The 18,710-nt window shown below is 40.9% G+C and overlaps 2 protein-coding genes across 5 annotated transcripts in view; one reads left to right on the top strand and one right to left on the bottom strand.

The window, feature by feature from the left end:
* Positions 1-91: 91 nt before the first annotated feature.
* Positions 92-12,600, bottom strand: vwa7 (von Willebrand factor A domain containing 7). Of its 2 annotated transcripts, XM_084064268.1 has the most exons (17): positions 12,523-12,600; positions 10,829-11,105; positions 10,514-10,747; positions 9,762-9,858; positions 8,683-8,817; positions 7,722-7,917; positions 6,724-6,893; positions 6,042-6,154; positions 5,753-5,869; positions 5,245-5,451; positions 4,666-4,798; positions 3,677-3,829; positions 3,264-3,356; positions 2,722-2,999; positions 1,900-2,036; positions 1,429-1,588; positions 92-1,047 (listed from the first exon to the last, which is right to left on the bottom strand). In XM_084064268.1, exons 2-17 carry the CDS (start codon positions 11,066-11,068, stop codon positions 472-474), a joined length of 3,039 nt encoding a protein of 1,012 aa, XP_083920394.1. In that variant the 5' UTR covers positions 11,069-11,105; positions 12,523-12,600; the 3' UTR covers positions 92-471. The 2 variants fall into 2 exon arrangements, with proteins under 2 accessions (XP_083920394.1, XP_083920395.1); XM_084064269.1 differs by lacking the exon at positions 12,523-12,600 and having other exon boundaries at positions 10,829-11,124.
* Positions 12,601-17,467: 4,867 nt separating this feature from the next.
* LOC311050148 (von Willebrand factor A domain-containing protein 5A-like) overlaps positions 17,468-18,710 on the top strand; it is an 18,962-nt gene continuing 17,719 nt past the window's right edge. For 2 of the 3 annotated variants that reach the window (XM_084064119.1, XM_084064117.1), the window contains exons 1-2: positions 17,487-17,596; positions 18,467-18,531. In XM_084064119.1, the coding sequence (XP_083920245.1) occupies positions 18,489-18,531 (43 nt within the window). In that variant the 5' untranslated portion in view covers positions 17,487-17,596; positions 18,467-18,488. Of the gene's footprint in view, positions 17,597-18,432; positions 18,532-18,710 lie in introns of all 3 variants that reach the window. The other variant, XM_084064118.1, reaches the window with a different exon arrangement.

The following is an 18,710-nucleotide window of genomic DNA, read 5'->3' as shown; positions in this document are numbered from 1 at the left end:
AAAATCTCGTTTTTTGTGAAATCAACATTTAAATAGCCTAACTTATTAAAAAAACAATTACAGAGTTGATCTTAAAGTATACGGTTCTTAGCCAGGTAGTCTACTGTACCTTAATGCCAATGTATAATATGCACAATTTACAACATTTAGGTCTGTTAGTTTATGTGTCAAAGCAACTTTTTCACAGATTGGGAGGGATGGTGGAAGGTCCAATGATTCAAAGTATGACCTGGAACTGTAGCAAAATGCAAAAGCACCATTCATTCATTTATGGCATACTAACTAAACATATACTTTTTTTCTAGAAAGAAAGAAAGAAAAAGTGTTTCATCAGCTTGGAGAAATGTTTTCTGCTTTCTCTTCAAGGTCTGAAATTGTCTGTTATTTAATTCTCGAGGGCAAAAATGTTGAGGCTGTAGGACTCCAATAATCAACACACACAGAGTACTTTGACATGACATGACAAGAACATCACAACAATCCTACTACAGACCAAAAGCACAGTGGAGTCCATAGCGAGCTAGCTAGCAGCAAACCCCAGCTGTCTAGAATTGTCTTTCTAGCACTGTTCGTTTCTGTGAACTTGTCTGTTAGCACTCTCTGCTGGGGAGAGGCCAAATGGCAGCGCCTCATGTTCCCAGCTGCATCCCAAACCAGGAGCTCTGCCTGAGGAGAGCAGCAGCTGGATGTGTACCTCACCCACAGGGGCTGAGGGGATCCTTTCATCCATTCAGATACATTGAGAGGGGCATCTCCTTTCTCTAACCTGGACGTGTGGTGGTGGCTCCCCTGAGCTGTCCTCTCCACCTGTGTGTGGTTTTGGCCAGGACTGGGCTTAGCCTCTTCTTCCATGTTGTCCTGTGGAAGTGTGGGGCTTTGGAGCAGGGCGAGAACACCCTCACCCTGATGCAGCTGGAGGAAGGCCAGGCCAGAGCGCCCCCTGTCTGCCACGGCTAGGGAGACACTCCAGCTGGAGATGGAGCACTGGGGAGGACAGGACGACTCCACTCGCATTGTGGAGCACGATGGAGGTGACATGTCTGGATCCTGTGGCAGAGAGCATTCAAATAATAAGCAAAGCACAGAGAACTTTTTCTAATTTTAAAAGCTCAAATACATGTAGCAGATCTACAAGCTCAGAGTGCGTTGCCGCACTAATTTTGCATGAAATCGTCATACAAAATAAGGGTTCAGTGGTTCAACAATATTTTTAAGTAACTACAGCTTTGATAATTAACGGAAAACCCATCCCTTCAAAAAGTGCCTCACATGCCACTCTTCTATCCCATTAATTCCATAATGTATCCTAGAGTTACATTTTAGTATAAATTGCTCAGGATTAGAGCCTCAGCAAAATGCCTATAAAGTAAATGTAAAGTCCAAAATGGAAGTGTGTGTCAAATGACTGCTCACTAATGGTTGCCTCACCGGAGGGACCACAGTCAGGTAGGCCACTGCATAGTTTGAATCAGGGGAACCCTGGGCACGCACAGTCAGTGTCAGGGTGACTGTCTCTCCTGCCTCAGCTGTGGCAGGTGTATGGAGATTCACCTGATCCCGAATAGACCCTCTTTCTGAAACAGGGAAGCTGGGGCATAGAAATACAAATTTATAAAAAACAAAAGTATGCTATTACATGTTCAAAAATGTTGTGTTGCTTTTAAAATTTAAATTTCTGTTCAGCATTGTTTGAGTTTCTATTCTGTGTTTTTCTTTCGCATGCAAATTCTGTGGCAATCACAGAACAAATCCTTTTGTAACTGGTGTCACCTCATTTTGAAACAAAACACTTCAACTTGTCATTCGGATGCTGTTCTGATTTCACTTGATTTGACTGAAGAGGAAATAATGGCGGTTCACCAAGTGAAGTCAAATTTAATTGATGGCTCAAAGCTGCACCTGTGTGGTCCTCTCTGATGAAGATATCCACGGTCATCATCAGCGCTTAGATCAAATAGGCGGGCTGGACCGTGGTTCTGGACATCAAAGCTTACCACGGTGCTGTGACCAGGCACCAGACGTGGGAAAGAGAGCACCTACGACAGAGAGAGAGAGAACAAGATACACACTTTAAAACTCTAACCTCATCAGTGGTGGAAAGTAACTAAGTAGATTTACTTAAGTACTGTACTTAAGTACAATTTTGAGGTCTTCATACTTTACTTGAGTATTTCCAATTTCAATACTTTTACTTCTACTCCACTACATCTCAGAGGCGAATATTTTACTTTTACTCCACCCTCTACAATTGTTTGAAAACTTTAGTTACTACTTACTTTTCAGATATAAATGATGATATTATAAAACATACTTTTTACTTTAGCCCTATTTTATGCATAGGCTATTTGAAAATAGACGATCTACAAGCTCATAACGCGTCGCCTGTCGGGCAGAAACCTTATATCGCCATGTCTCCTTTTTTGTTTTGTTTTTCGTAAATTAATACTTCTTCTTCGTACTACAATAAAACTAAAAGTAGCTAAAATCTACAAGCATGCCACCATGCATTGTGAGCTTGTAGATCTGCTATGTTTACTTAATTTTTTAAGTGAAAGTGGATTTTATAAATACTTGAACCGATGAAAAGTATGAGCTTGTGACTAAATAATAACTCCCTTGGATCCATTGGAATCTTTATTTTCCATTTTCTGAAAAGAAACAGTTTTGTACGTATTTGTACGTACGTGACTATTTAGTAGCCTACTACTTGTCTTCGCTCACCTGTATCTGAACGTGGGTGGGCTGTATCATCTCAGTGGAAGCCCTCTCCAACTTGTTTCCTCTTATGTCTTGGCCAGTCAGGCGGACACAGAAGGGAACTCTGGGGACCGAGTCCATCCGGCCCACCAACTCCTCCACAGAGTAAGAGGAGGAAGAGGAGTTGAGCCGCACCTGCTGGAGGCTCTCCCCATTGGCTCCCAGCAGTGTCACATGACTGAAAGAGACCTCCTCTTTGGGAGCTAGGCCTGTAACGGCCAGCACCAGGAAGGTTGGAACACCTGTGAAAGCAGACCCATAGAGAGAGAGAGTTATGACACGCTTTGATCTCGCCACAAAGCAGGCCGCTATGGGCTATAGTTCCAAACATTGGAACTATCTCATTGAGCATTTCCGCATTCCATTCTTACAATGGGAGTCAACGCTAGTGTCGCCACTCTCATGTTAGAAAACGCTGTGCAAAAGTAAAGAAGTGGCAAGGAGTAATATTCCTATTTCAGTACTAATACTAATGAACTATGACACATTATATGATTATATAATACCTGCTATTGGATTTCCTTCCATTCTGGCCAGACCTGGGTGTGTCTCATTTGCTACAGTGGCAAAATAATACAGGAAGTCCACATTGCTGTCACCTGTGGATACAGAGCAGATAACATTCAGTATTTAACTATGCAATATTGGTATTGGTAAGTATGAGTGTGCACGTTTGTGTGCGTGTTTGCATGTGTATATAAAATTACAAATAAAGTCTGCACACTGGCAGTCAAAGCTTTATTAACGTTTCGACTTAAAAGAGTCTTCTTCAGAATGAAGCACCAAAGACAAGGTGCATGTGTGTATGTTCTTTACATTTGCCCCCAGTCGTGAGAGGACAGATATAGGATTTTCTTTTGTTAAACAACAGTTCAGAAGCTTCTGAACGGTTACGTTAACAGTAATGACATATCTTTACCTATAATGTTGAAGGTGAGGTGCCCATCAGCCCTGGCTTGGAGGATCCATTGCCCCGGCTCTATAGGAGAGACCAGGCTGATGCGATGTAGACCTTCAAATCTCTCCAACTCTGCCAGAGGACCCAGCTTATTCAGGGTTGACTGGCTATGGCCTGAGAGGGATGTGAAAAGTACAGATTTGAGTTAATTCCAAGAATGGAGCATAATTGAATGGTGACTGAAATACTGAAAAAGTGATATTGAGTGTGTGTGTGTGTGTGTGTGTGTGTGTGTGTGTGTGTGTGTGTGTGTGTGTGTGTGTGTGTGTGTGCGTGTGTGCGTGTGTGCGTGTGTGTGCGCGCGTGTGCGCGTGTGTGTGTGTGTCTTTGCGCTGAGAAAAGCTCTGCCAAAATGCATCTGCATAGGCATAGTATGCTGCCCATGCCCGATCATAATAAAAAGTGAGCACTTGTGATCTTTGTGCTTTGATGAACTTGTTCTGAACCGTGTGCAGCCAGTAAGACTAATAGGTGAGACTTGAGTTGTGCTCGCATTCTTCTAAAGTTGTGTTTGCATGTAAACATGCTTTTACAGCTCCTTTAGTGCACTTTTGTGTACTGTACTGCATGTGTGGTATTCCATCATACACACACAGTCAAATGCTCAGTATCCTACTATAATTCTAGTAACCTCTGTTGTTTGTCCGTATGTTTGTCTGTAGTGGTGTCACAACCCGGTTCTCCTCACTGGCTGGAGCAATTGCTCTGATTTTGCACACAGCCATTGACCATTACCATCTGAACTTAACTGTGAAGCCCGTTTTTCAATTTCATCAAATCTCAGCTTCTTATTAGCGTTTATGTGTTAAACAATGTCGCCTCCCGGGTTGCCAGATCATGTGCGCATATCCCCCCACGGATGCGTCGACCGGGTATGGTCTAGTTCATTTAACTCTGAGAGTAAAGCACTGAACCCAAATGGACCCGTAATGATGTGGCCCCTCTGTTACCTGATGGGCTGATGAGGTTATAGTGCAGCAGGTTGCCGCTGAGGTGCAGGGTGACCGTCTTGACAGCGATGTCCACTCTGAATGAGTGAGAGGACATAGAGTCAGCATCACTCTCCACATGGAGGAGGGTCACCTGCAAGGGAAAAGGACAGAGGTATGATCCTATCTTATCGTATATATCTTATCTCATCTTGATAACCTGGTTCTCAAACATTTTCATGTCAAGTACCCACAAAGCTATATGTATTTGGCCACGGACCCCATCTGAAAAGAGGGTTGTTGTGTTTCAAATTCAAGAATCCCCTCCTCTGAAAATAGTAGATTCAAAGATTTGCACACATTTTCACGATTTTTCAAAAATAGCAGATCTACAAGCTCATAGCGCGTCACTCGGTGCCACGCTATGAGCTTGTAGATCTGCTATTTTTGAATAGCCAAAGCAATCTAAAATGACACAGATGCGTTCCCGGTCTTAATAGGTTAAAGTGGTTGAACTGATTTTGCTGGGGACCCCCTGGAAACCCCTCAGGGACCACTTTGAGAAGCACTGCTCTAGGGGTGCTGATTGTGCTGCAGTACCTTGTCAGGGGCTGTGTTGTCATCCACGATGGCAGAGACCTTGTGGATGTCAGCGTTGGTGGTGAACACCGTCAGTCCCCCCGATACGGACGACAAGTTGGAGTAGAGAGAGAAACGGTCAGGGGAGAGAGTCTCCCTCCTCACCCGTCCCCTCCTCCCTCCTCTGTCCATTTTTTGACTGGGGTCTTCGGTGATGAGGAACGTCACCTAGATAGTGGACAGTAGATCCAGGTAGAACAGATTTTGAACAGATTTTTTAAATTTAAATATTTACCAGTAAATCCCATTGAGGTCAGAAAACTCTTTTACAAGAGTGACCTGGCCCACGGAAGTGGCCGCATCAAAACACAACAACACTAATCACAGCACATTAAAATACAACATAATATATATATAAAACATAATAATAAATAAATATAAAAAAATAAATAATAAAATATATATACGGTAATCAGTCAAATCTGTAGAAAAGTAGCTGAGGGTACCATATTGACTACAATAACGTTACCTTGCTTTGTCTCTCAAGTGTCAGAGCCTTCACTGCCTCGAACATGTGGGCATCTTTGGGGGAAGCATCAGTGAAGACAAATATCTCTGACAGAGGTGGGCTGTGAGTGAGGGCAAGCTGAGAGAAGACATCAAATTAGCGACTTGCGGCTTATATTCATAAGCATTGTGACAGACAATGTGAGATGAGAGACACAGACTCAGACATTGTGTTTTCTACCTGTTAAAGAATATTTAATAAACAACACTGTGTTTATACTTGGTTAGTATGTTTTCTTTAGCATGCCCACCTGAATGGCAGAGAGACACATCTCTGGCTCATCTCCTCCTCCTAGGGCCGTTAGATCCTCCATGTGGCTCATGAACTGTTCTGGATCATCAGTCTCGTAGACTGGTCCTACGCCTGTAGCATAGGGTACAAATTTACTGTTACAGACAAGTCAACTTTGACAAACATAAACCTGGTACTAGGTTTCTCAGTCGGACTCATAATACATTTATTGAAATGTTGCCATAAATGATACATTTTCTTACTCAAAACAGCATTAATTGTCAAGACATAAGGAAGAAACAACCTTTATTTGGTTAATCAGATAGAGGCGATTGCCTCATGTAGACTAACACACTTATTAGTTGGTTCTTGAGGGACGTACATTATGTGCTGAAAACCTGGGTTAGCTCTGTACTTGGACTGCTTTTTTTCATCTACCAAATCTCTTTGCCAAAAAAAGAGCATATCTACATGCTCTCTACATGCTATTTTTGGCTAATATTCCCCCCAGAATATGGATGCTGGGGTTCAAGGGGTTAAAAGTGTTTACTGAAGGACCCTTTAATTATTTTTTTCTAAATTTCCAAATTAGTTTATTCAGCTTCTGCTGTCTGTGGACGTCCTGGGTACGATTCATTTACTATTGCTACGATTTGGTCACAGACCACGGCCCTGTTAACTGACAATGGCCACAACCTCACCTGGGTCATGGAAGGGCACAAGCAAAAAGGTGCCAGACTGCCCGGGGTTACTGGCACGGCTCTGGATGATGGACAAGGCCCGACGACGGGCAGCAGTGATCTCTTCAAACATGCTACCTGTTGTGTCCATGACAATTACTAATGCGGGAGGCTGCTTCACACTAAATAGCCTTTTAAGGAACAGGAAACATAAGACAGGAGAATCCAAATCATAAAATAATCTGTAGGAAATGTGTAGTTTTGTTTGAATGAAATTGATTTGGTTTGCACTTCACCAGCCTGTCTTGTTTTACTCAAGTGTGGATACAGACTTAAAGCGGCACTATATAACTTGTTTTTAATGAATAAAATGTAATGATGTCCAATCTGTATGGTAGAGTATGTTATTACAATATGACTTGTACAATTTGGGTGGTTGTATTTTGTCTCCCTGCTCTTCTATTGAGACATTTAGATTGTGCCAAAAGTCATGTCTCACCTAGACACAGGATCTGACACAAATTTTGATTTTCATTAAATTAATCCCCTGGGCAAGCAGGCAGGCTCTATTAGCTCAATGGTAGAAATGTCAGCACTTGCGCAGGAAACCAGGTTCAAATCCGGGGTAGAAGAGGAAAGTTATGTAGTGCAGCTTTAAACAAAGATAATTATAAAAAATGCTGTTTGTAAGTGATGGTGTGGTTCATTAAAAAAAGAGATATAGGGGTATGTTGTGCTTCTACTTGTGGTCATCTCTTTTTACATACATTGTACATTTATTGCATTGTATTACATCTTTTGATGTGTCAGACTCAGAGGGCAATGCTGACTATATCTTGTATTGAACCACATACAGTGCTTGTATGAAAAATTATTTAACTGCACAAACTGCCTAAATCCTCAACTAACAGTGCTCCATAAAATTGAAATTGAGTTTTTGACATTTCTGCACTTCAATATTCTGATTTCTTACAAAGGAAATCTGTATTAATAATGTGGTTCACTGACATTAATCTCACCTCAGGAAGCTTGTTTGGCTCACAGTGTCTCGGAGGTCCTTTAAGACAGCCAGAGTGGCCTTGGCAGCTAGCTTAGCAGCATCAAAGTGGAGGTAGTGGTGGGGGGAGAAGAGGGGGGAGGTGCTATCCTTGTTGATGCCCCCCTTGGCACCTTTATGGCGGCTACTGTCCAGTATGCCCCCATGGCTGCATTTGCCTGAAAAACAAATTGCAGAATACCTGTAGGCTTTAGCTTATCAGTGTTTCAGTGATTGATTTGAGGGGTCAATCATGCCTATATTCCCTCAGCCCTGAATTCCCTCAGTTTAGGATTAGGGTTATGGTTGCTGCTTAGGTTAGAGCTAGCAACACTGCATAGCTCAAGACAACTGATTTTGGATAGGAAGGAGTGGAGGGCAGCGATCCAGGAGTCCCAAGTTGGTGCCGGGTAGTCAGGTACTCTCGCATTGATTGATTGATTGATTGATTGATTGATTGATTGATTGAATACTTTATTTAGAAGTTTGCAGAAAAAAGCACATGAAAGTACAGTTCAAATACAAGGTCAACTAAATAGGATTAAAAAGGCCAAGAAAGCCATTGGCTTGTTTCAATTGGGGTCCTTTTGTACTCAATTCATAGTGACATTAAATGACAGACAGATATACACTAGGCTACTATGCAGAACATTTATGCGTCACATCACATCGCCTAGCATCGCACGGTTAGGGTTATGGTTGGATTTAGTGTTCGTTTTGAGGGAACATAATAGGCATGCTCCCAATTTGAGATTGTTTGTTTTTGTGTCGATAAAGATCTAAAACTATCAAACAACAGCAACAAAACAAATTTTAATCGGATTTAGTTTCCCCGCTTGTGATATTTCTGGCAGTGCTGGTGCTATAGCATGTCCCAGAAAAAAAATCTACAAATCTTATTTTTTTACTGTGAGAAATTGTCCTTATACAGTACTTGCGCTAACCATGTGGTTTGGAAGGGTAAGTGCTGAAGTAGCCAGTGGTGAGCAGTGGAGCATGTTGCTTTACGTCAGTGACTCTGGGCAGAAGGTTTCCTCTACAAGTGGCACTGAAGCATTCCATACAGGTGGGGGTATCGTCTAAGGAGGACACAGAAGAGGTTATAGTGTTGTCGTTATCCACTCCTGGTTTGGTGATCCAGAGCAGTGGTTCTCAACCTGTGGGTCGTGACCCCCAGGGGGATCCCCACAGGATTTTTTGGGGGGTCCCCAGATGACAGTGAGGTGACAATTTAAGGACTTTTAAGACCCTTTTAATACCAAAAAAATATAAAAGAAAAAGACCGTTACTGCATCAAAAGTATTCAACAAATGATACTATAAAAAAACGGTCAAACATTGGCCAAATAGTCAAATGATATAAGAAAGAGGCAAATATTGTGAAAATAGCCGATCTAGAAGCTCACAAAGCCTCGCAACCCGAAGCATTGTGAGCTTATTTATCTGTGGAACCGAGTCAAACTAGATTTAATGCCTCAGCTCCTACATACAAGTGCTTGTCAGGGTGGGGCGGTCCCCAGTTCAAATATGATTATTTTGGGGGTCACGGCTTGAAAAGGTTGAGAACCACTTATCCAGAGTATTACAGGTTTTTGTCTTAATTTAACAGGGAAAATACACATGAATTAACATCACATTACATTGCATCACTCACTATTATTGTGATGTAAAAGTGCCAGATTTAGCTAAAAGGCTGTTTTTCATAGTAGTCTAGATTGTGGATGTATTGTTTACACAGGAGTTTAGACGCACCAGGGATATTACAGCATCAGCCATTATTGTAGTGTGTGAAGCCATTGTTGCTCTACAGATATCTTTGCTTGTGTTTTTTATCATAAAACATCAAATTATTAGTGAAGATCTCCTTTGAGAGCCTCAGAGGATTTTGGCCAGAGTACCAGAACTCATATTAACATGACTATTGAATAACACCTACAATGATGATTGACAGCTAAAATTTTGTATTGACAAAATACTGGACTTAACCTGACAGTGGTTAATACATTGACATCTGTGAAACTAACCTTTAGCTACAGGGAAGGCAGGCTCCTCAGGCTGTAGTAGGTGGAGGTAGATGGAGCGCTGGCCCATCTCCACCCAGTTACTGTGACTGTAGAAGTCCTGATGTCACATGGAACAGCGTATAAGAGACAAAGCAAATACTGTGTATACTGTATTATATAATTGTCTGTCAAGTCTGTCAACTAAATGTTTTCCCACTCCGCTTGTACGTTACAATCATAGTGTAATACACTTAGTTCTCAAACTTTTTAAAGTCAAGGAACCCTATATTGATTGATGTATTTGGCCACGGAAACCCGTCTGAAAATGTTTTGTGCCAGGAACCCCCATAAGCAAAGATTTGTGTTAAAAATGTTACTTAAAAATATATATATATTCAAGATTTAAAAAAAAATAGCAGATCTGCAAGCTCATAGCACAAACTGGCCCGCTATGAGCTTGTATATCTGATCATTTTGTATATCTGCTAATTTTCCCGGACCCCACTTTGAAAACCAATGTATAATTGTCTAAAGTACTTTGTTATATTATACTGTAATATATAACAAAGTACTTTAGACAATAATGTGCACAGGCCACAGTGGTTCTGGAGGTAGAGTGGCTGTATGAGAACCAAAAGGTTCCCTGTTCACCGTCATGTCGAAGTGTCCTTGAGCAACAAACCTAAACTTTGTGTGCATGGGTGAATGTAATGCACATTGTAAACACGTTGGGTAAAGATGATATAGAAATGCGTTCACAGTTTTGTTTGTACCTGCAGGGAGTGTAGAAGCTGACCCAAGCTATGACGGGCTCTCTGATACTCCTTGGCCCGTAGCGAGAGCAGAGTCTGAGCCCAGAATTGCCGCAGCATCGCAATGGCACTGTCTACACGCTCCGAATCAAAGTGGTACACCGGGTCAGACCTGGTGGAGCTCAGGAAGTCCATGGCGGCATTGGACTTCACCACCTCTCCTACGGCTCGCCAGAACCCACGACCCAATTCAGTCTTGAAAAGACAGATGTTGATTAGTTTCTCTTTGACTGCCATCAATAGTAGACGTTCTATTACATGGCAAATGCGCTTCACCTGTTCTTTTGCATAGCTGTGCTGGTGTTTATTGACGCTCATCAGGGTCTCCAGGGTGACATTAAGGATGGCCTGCTCTGTCATGTGCTGGTGTGTGTGTGAGTCCCAGGATAGGGTTAACACCCGCGACCAGAAGTTGGGAAGGAAGCCTGTGCATGGTACGACTAACAGAAGGTAAGCAAGAGCAAACCTGTGGATCCAGTCCCCTTTACCCCAAACTCTTCCTCTCGTCTGTGACATCACTCCCTGGGATTAGGGTGGATGGATGGCATCACACCTGTTGATATAATCAGACAGTCTTTCACAATGCAAATACTGACACAGTACACATATTGGTGTCTAATTTAGTGGTATGCTATGTTTGAAGTTTGTTTGAGAAACCATTTGCTATTAAAGGATATGTCCCTTCACATATTTCCCAGAATTAAAACTCACAAAACTCCATAACATTACACCTGAAAGACACACAAAGTAAGTCAAAGTAAAAAATGACAATGGTCATTTTTCTTTTCAAATTACATTAATTATCTATCCCTTAATGGGAGAGATGTTTTATTATTATTCATGACGGGATGAATATCAATATTTGTTTTTACAGTTTATTGTGTTCTTTATAGGTTAGTTTGCAACTCAGTTGACATTTGTATAATACAGTATCTAAATAAATCTGTTGTGGAGTTTCCTTGCAGTGATATTTCGACTATCAGTATAGGCTATTTGTTGAAAGCCTCTATTTTTTCACCAATTTGGTCAGTTTGCTCCAATCAGTTGATCTTTTGTCCTTGTTTGCCTCCTCCTCTGTCGTGTTTCTCAGCGTCAGACCCTCCTATTGTCCTTTGTCATCTTTGTGCAGATACAGTACAATACTTTGGTCCTTGTTCTCATGGGCTGGGCCTTTTCAGGGAAAATGTCTGAAACAAAGCCTGAAGCCTAAAAAAAGCTGTGCTCTCTATTCTGCCACCCTCTATTCAACAAATCAGATTACATTAATTGACTTGTGAGAAAGAATTTCGACCTGAGCTATTGTTTTGGTGCAGCCTGTCTTGTTATGGTTCAGCGTGTCCTTGTAGCAGCTAGAGTATAGCTATGGTTTGTTCCCTGTGCTCTTTGGCAGAACTACCGTACCACCGACATGAGTGTTATTGTACTTCTCCCCATGATATCATGTACATTAAAGCATATCCATCACCACCTTGAATATTGTCTCAGACTCCTCTTCCCTCATAAATTACTGGTTGATCCAGAATTCCATGACACTTGGCCCTACCGATTGCTCATGATCAAATCTAAGAACAGTTATTTTTGGCGAATAGAAATGTTCAATGCAGGGGGCTTCAAAATAAAATTGCCCTTTCTAAATAGAAGCATACATATACAGTAAGTGCACAATAGATCATTGGCAGCAACTGCTTACTGTATGCCTGTCAGGGAATCCGAGCAAATATGCAGTAAACACACTCCAAGTATAACTTCATAAAAGTTAAGCAATAGCAGTTATCGTCATCATATTAATAAGACAACCAAGCTAAACTCCAACTTCATTGCATGTTAAGGAGTGCATAATCATTTACATCACTGTTATTTATTAAAAACATGAAAAATATTTTAAGCCTGCCCTGTATTAGTAAAGTAACCATATATAATTGCATTCAAGTAGGAGGAAAATATGTATATATTTCTTTATAAATACTTACCTTAGTTTGTCCTGTTTCTTAGGCTTTTACTTTCTCTTTAACATGTGCTGTGATGCCAGCACGTAGCTATGCCTGCAGAGGAAAGCCACACATGTAGTAGCTTGTCACATAGACCCAGCCTGGCTGTACGCACGGGAAGCTGCGGTAGTCACACTGGCATCTTGAAAGAGTGTTATCGAGTCTTCATTGTCTGCCTGTCCTTGGGTTTTGTGTCTGGCCTTCCACTCGTTATGAAAACACATGAACAAGTATACTTAATTATTAATGGAAGAAGCTTCATTTTGAGCTCGGAGGAATGTCTGGTTGACACCTCTTGGGGGTGTGTGAGCAAGGGGCCATAAGTAAGGCTGAGGACAGCCCGCCATGCCCCCCCCCAGGCTTGCCCCCACCGCTGTCGCCTCCCATTATAGCATGGTGCATTGGCTTGCCACAATAAGGCTGCATATATTACCAGCCATCATGGTGTTCAGCTGAAGTTATCCCCACCACCCCATCCAACCCATCCCAACCACCCGTAACAACCCCCCCACCCTGTACTCAATCCTTCACTCTCCCTCTTTTCTCACAAAAACAACAAAAAACGTTTAGGTTGGCTTTCACAATGGCAAACACCCCCTCCCTCCCCATCTTTCCCACTAGTTAGCCGCCATTCTAATGGCAGTGTAAAGAAGAGGGGGGGTGGGTGTTGCTAGCCAACGCTAGGCTTGGCGATGTACTTTAGTCTGTTGGACTTGATTGGGTTAAGAGGAGATGGGGTGAAGGTTTTTGTGTGTGTTTGAGGGAGTTTTACCATAGATTGTTTAACAAATATAGCCTATAGGTGATACATAGCAGTGCTTCTCAAAGTGGTGTCTGGGGAACCCCAGGGGTCCTTGAGGGGGTACCAGGCCGCCCCCAGCAAAATGAGGAAAGGTTTAATTTCACTGTTATTTCACCGGTTTGATAAGAGAATGTATAAGAATGACTATTGAGATCATAGGTTTCACTCTTTCCACTGAGATACCTGATGAAGGTCAGTTGGACCGAAACGTACTCGCAATAAAATACTTTTTTGCTTTGAGCGAAGTGTGCGGGATCTACATTTTTTTCCTTTTTTACTCATTCCACTGTTACTTCCCCACCTACAGTAGGCCTATAGACAGACAAGTGTCTGTACTAAATCTAATCTAACAACAAAAATGTTCTCTTGTCAGTGTCAAATGTGTCGATTTGACATGACAATGTTTGAGAACTACTATAGTGGATGATAGTTCTGCAATAATCAACATATTTTGGTACAGGAGTAAGGAACAGACAGATAGGCAGACACAAGCAGAAAGAAGCAGTTGTTGTTGTTTTTTGCTCTAGCTGTGGCTACGGTGTGCTTCACCACAAACCTGCTTCATCAGAGACACAACACTTTCCCTTTTTTTCTGTCTTTTTTCTTTTTTTCTTATGGTCCTTTTTACTTTTATTTTGTGGGTCGCTGTCATTGTCTGTTGAATCTTGTGTTGTAGGCTACATATTGTTTTGTAACTGGCTTTTGGGAAAGCAAACTAACACAAAGACTTCCAATGAACAGATGTTTAACCACTTAAACCCTCTAAGCTTGGTAAACCAATACTTAGTTGGCCCGGGTACATTTGCAGAAAATGTGTTCAGCTATCGTAAACAGCTTGGAAACGGTGACGAAAAGACAGGACAGGAGGCGGAGCTGGAGGTGGCAGAATTGAGGATTCTAAGATTCTCATTAGGACTGACTAGGAAAGCCAAGATCAGAAATTACTAGAGGATCAGCCCAGGTTAGAAGGTTGGGGGATAATGGTTTGACCATGAGCAGAGGAGGGATGAGGGGTACATTGGGAGAAGGACGCTGAAGATGGAGCTGCCAGGCAAGAGGAGAAGAGGAAGGCCAAAGAGGAGGTTTATGGATGCAGTAAGAGAGGACAAGCAGGTGGATGGAGTAACTGAGAAAGATGCAGAACACAGAACAATATGGAAACAGATAATCTGCTGTGGCGACCACTGATGGGAATTAGCCAAAAGAAGAAGCTGTTCCCCCAGATATATAGGGATATTAGGGTTGAAGTGGTTAAAAAAATAGACTCTACAGAAAAATTGAGGGAGAGACAGACTGAGAGACTCTCCCAAGCTCTGATATAAATGACGCAGGAAGCAATTGCAACAGGGTTCCAGGTTAAGGGAATCCACTTGGGGGTACGACTTCAAATTAGGGAGAATGTCAGAGATCAAAAAAGGTTGAGGACTATGAGAATTGAGATATGATTAAATGGGGAGTTGTACGTTATATATTTGGAACTTTAGTTTAAACGTGAACATACATGATATTTAAGTCATATTAAGATAAGCAAGAACTTTATTTATTTGGAAGTTTACCTGAAACGTGAACATACATGAGATTTAAGTCAGTAGATCGCCAACCATATGCCTATGAAAGAGGAATTCCCTATAAGGTGTGCAAGATGTGAGGCAGAACCCTGCTTGACACACTTCAACCCTGAGAGCAAGTTTCCTGTTTACATGAGTTGACTAGTATCCCTGTCAGTTTCCTTGATGCTTATTGGTTTGCATTGCTTTTCAACAGTCCCATCTGTTTTTCTAGTCATATGATCCAGTTTATGCGATTTAATACGGTTCATTCATGACACATCACAACATGCATTCAGGTGCAATGTTGCATTCTCACCCAAATTGTTGGATGTTCCCCCGATGATGTTGAATGACTGAGGTGTTTGTATGAAGAAGCCCCTTTCTAGTCCTCATGTCTTACTGGACTTTGACGTACAGCTTTGGATTCTGATTTCCACTGTGCTGATGATACTATATTTAGAACTCACAGTAATCACCCCAGACCCCCTGGCACACACACCCCACACACACACACACACACACACACACACACACACACACACACACACACACACACACACACACACACACACACACACACACACACACACACACACACACACACACACACACACACACACACACACACACACACACACACACACACACACACACACACAGTTGTAGGCCTATCTGTCATGCAATTGTGAAACATGACAAGCTAATAAAAAATGTACAATGACAATAACTGTTGACTGTCCTTTTAGTCAATTCTGTACAACGTTTTATAAGCATTTCTTGAGGCTTTGTGTGGCGTGGTTTCAGAGTTACGAGGTTCTGTAAAATAAATCCATTGTGAAAACAACAGTATTATTTACAGTAGTATTTTTGAGAAAGTAAAGAAAAAAAAAAACTACAGTAGGCCTACTTTAACTCAAAAAACAATACTGAGGAACTTTCATTTTTAGTGGAGTCATTTGTTTGTTTGTTTGTTTGACCATAATTTGAGTCCATATGGGGCTGTCCACCACAGACCATGCATGGTTTCTATTTTCTGCTCAGTGCTCTGGTGTGGTTTAGAGGCCGTCTACTGGATCCGGTCATTTGTGCACACTCATGCAGGAACTGTTTCCGTATCCGCTATTAGACCCAGCAACAGCCTGGCCACGTGAGACGTGAGCCAACTCTATGGACGTGAGACTACTGGACAAAGCTGGATCAGCAACAGCTACCTGCAAAGGGAACTGATCCCAGTCTACAAATAGGTAAACCAGCGCCCCCTACGGGCGTTTCCTGGTCATAGGTCCAGGAATAAAGATGTACTTGAGTAAATGTACTTTGTTACATTTGTGGGAGGGAAAAAAGTACAAGGTCCTTCTCCGTCTACTTTTTTCCCCTCCCACAAATCTTTATTTATAACACTCATGACATACAACAATACAATTCAAAACTAACAAGTCATTAATGCATCAATACATGAATAAAACAACATCAGAGCCAGCCAGGGGAATTTACTAACAGAAAACATTAAAGAGTTAACACAAAAAGACAGTTCTTGCAGCTTTCTTATTTTCTTTGTCATAAATTGTTTGTACTGATTGGCTTCGATCTCAATTCTCAAATACAATGAAAGAAGGTTTGGCAATGACTAAATTTGGATTCATGTATATGAAATTTAGCTACTATAATGATCAAATTAATTATGAATACCTAATTTTTCTTATTACTATTGAAGCCAAACAGTACATTTTGCCAGTAAAGACAAAAGTCAGAGTCAACATTATCAACAATATACCGAGATGCATCCTTCCAAAACGTGTTAGTCTGGGTAATGGGTATAATTCCAAAATAAGTGCAACAAAACATTGTCTCACACAATGAACAGTTCACACAGATGTCTTTCTTGAACTTCAGATAATACATGCAGGATTTCAAACGAAACCCCCCTCACTTTATTGGTAGTAGATATTTATTAAGATTCCAAATAACTTTCCAGTTCAAGCTATCAACAAATCTGGACATATCCTTTATGGCTCTGCTCCAGTGGTGGAAAAAAAGTACTCACATTATTTACTTGAGTAAAAGCATCAATACTGAATTATAGAAATACTCTGTAACAAGTAAAAATTCTAAATGTACTTAAGTAAAAAGTACATAAGTATTGGCATAATTTACTTAAAGTACCAAAAGTAAAAGTACTCATTATGCAGAATGTCCCATTTCAAATTTTCATTTGTATTAAAATATTTTGAAAATAGCAGATCTACAAGACCACAACGCATTGTGAGCTTGTAGATCTGTTATTTTCAAATGGCCTAAATGTATAGGGCTGTATGTATTTTTTGTAATAATAATCAAAATCTACAAAGTAAACTAGTAACTAAAGTTTTCAAATAATTGTAGTGGAGTAAAAGAACAATATTTGCCTCTGAGATGTATGGAGTATAAATTAAAATATTGGGAATTGGAAATACTCACGTAAATACCCCAAAATTGTACTTAAGTACTGTACTTGAGTACATGTACCAAGTTACTTTCCACCACTGCTCTGCTCCTTCCTGGTTGGCACAAGTGGGCGTGTCTTACGGGAAGAGTCTGAAGCACGTGTGGAGTGTGTTTACTGTCTGTGTCTGATTCTCTCCGACAGACAGATCTGCGACAGCTCAACACACAGACCCTGATACAGACAGACCCAACAGCCAACATACTGTATTCTAACTTAAAGGTAAGAATATATTCCGGGTTTTATGTGTTTATCTTATTTTCCTCAAAATGGCCAGTTCGTCTCGTTCAATTTGCTAAACATCTCGACAGACCCAACCTCTCCTAGGAAATGTTAAGGAAATGCATGATGGCCAATCCATCAAGTGCTCCCAGTCAAATTATGTTAGTTTCATAATGGCTCGAAGTGCTTTTCAGGTGTGTCTTAAGCCCTTCATAGGGAGACAATTCATATAAATAATATGATTTACTTATTATGGTCCAGTTATGAGCCACGCCCTTAAAGATCAACTTAAAGTTGAAGTTAAACTTCATCACAGCAGGTTCACAGGTGTGAAATGTAAAATGTGGGTGAAATTCTTTGTTATACATAATGTTTTCAAGTGATCATTACCTTTAGGTTGTAAAGAACATATTACACTGTATGAATGTCTAAACCACTGGAAAAGGTAGCAATGTAGAACATGTTACAAGTAAAAGTCCGGTATTCAAAATATACTTGAGTAAAAGTACAAAAATATTGGTATCAAGTACTCATTATGCAGAATGTCCCTTATGCAGAATGTCCCGTTTCACAAGTTTTCACATAAAAAATATTTTGAAAATAGACGATCTACAAGCTCATAATAGCATTGAAAATTTGCTATATAAATACAGTTTATTATTATTATTATTATTCAGACATGCAAACTAACTTGTAGCTTTTCAGCTACAATAGCCGTTTTGAATCCAAACAGGGCAATTGTGTGACACCTGACCCGAAAAACAACAACATGTTGTCATCTTTTTCACCTCAGGGCTGTTTGCATGCCTGATTATAATATAACTTCTTTGTTCCAGATTTCCAGTAAAATATCCAACTTCCTTGTTCCAGGTTTCCGGGTGGTGCAGACAATATGGTGAACTGTTGCGGTTTGCTTTCTGCCAAGAAAGATCCAGGTACAGCATCATTATTTGAAGAAAAAAAAAGAGTAGAAAAAGAAAAACAGACACAAAATGAGACAAATTTACACTAAATGAATCATTTCAACAGAAACCTTTTCTTTCTCTCCTAAGGGCATACTTGTGAAGTAACTTCATATATACACTGCTCTAAAGCTATATAAAGTATTTTTTGA

The sequence above is a fragment of the Gymnoscopelus microlampas genome (genome assembly GCF_963454915.1).
Source record: "Gymnoscopelus microlampas genome assembly, chromosome: 8".
Classification (NCBI taxonomy): Eukaryota; Metazoa; Chordata; class Actinopteri; order Myctophiformes; family Myctophidae; genus Gymnoscopelus; species Gymnoscopelus microlampas.
The sequence above is the reverse complement of the archived record's forward strand: the minus strand, read 5'-3'. Positions and strand labels throughout refer to the sequence as shown.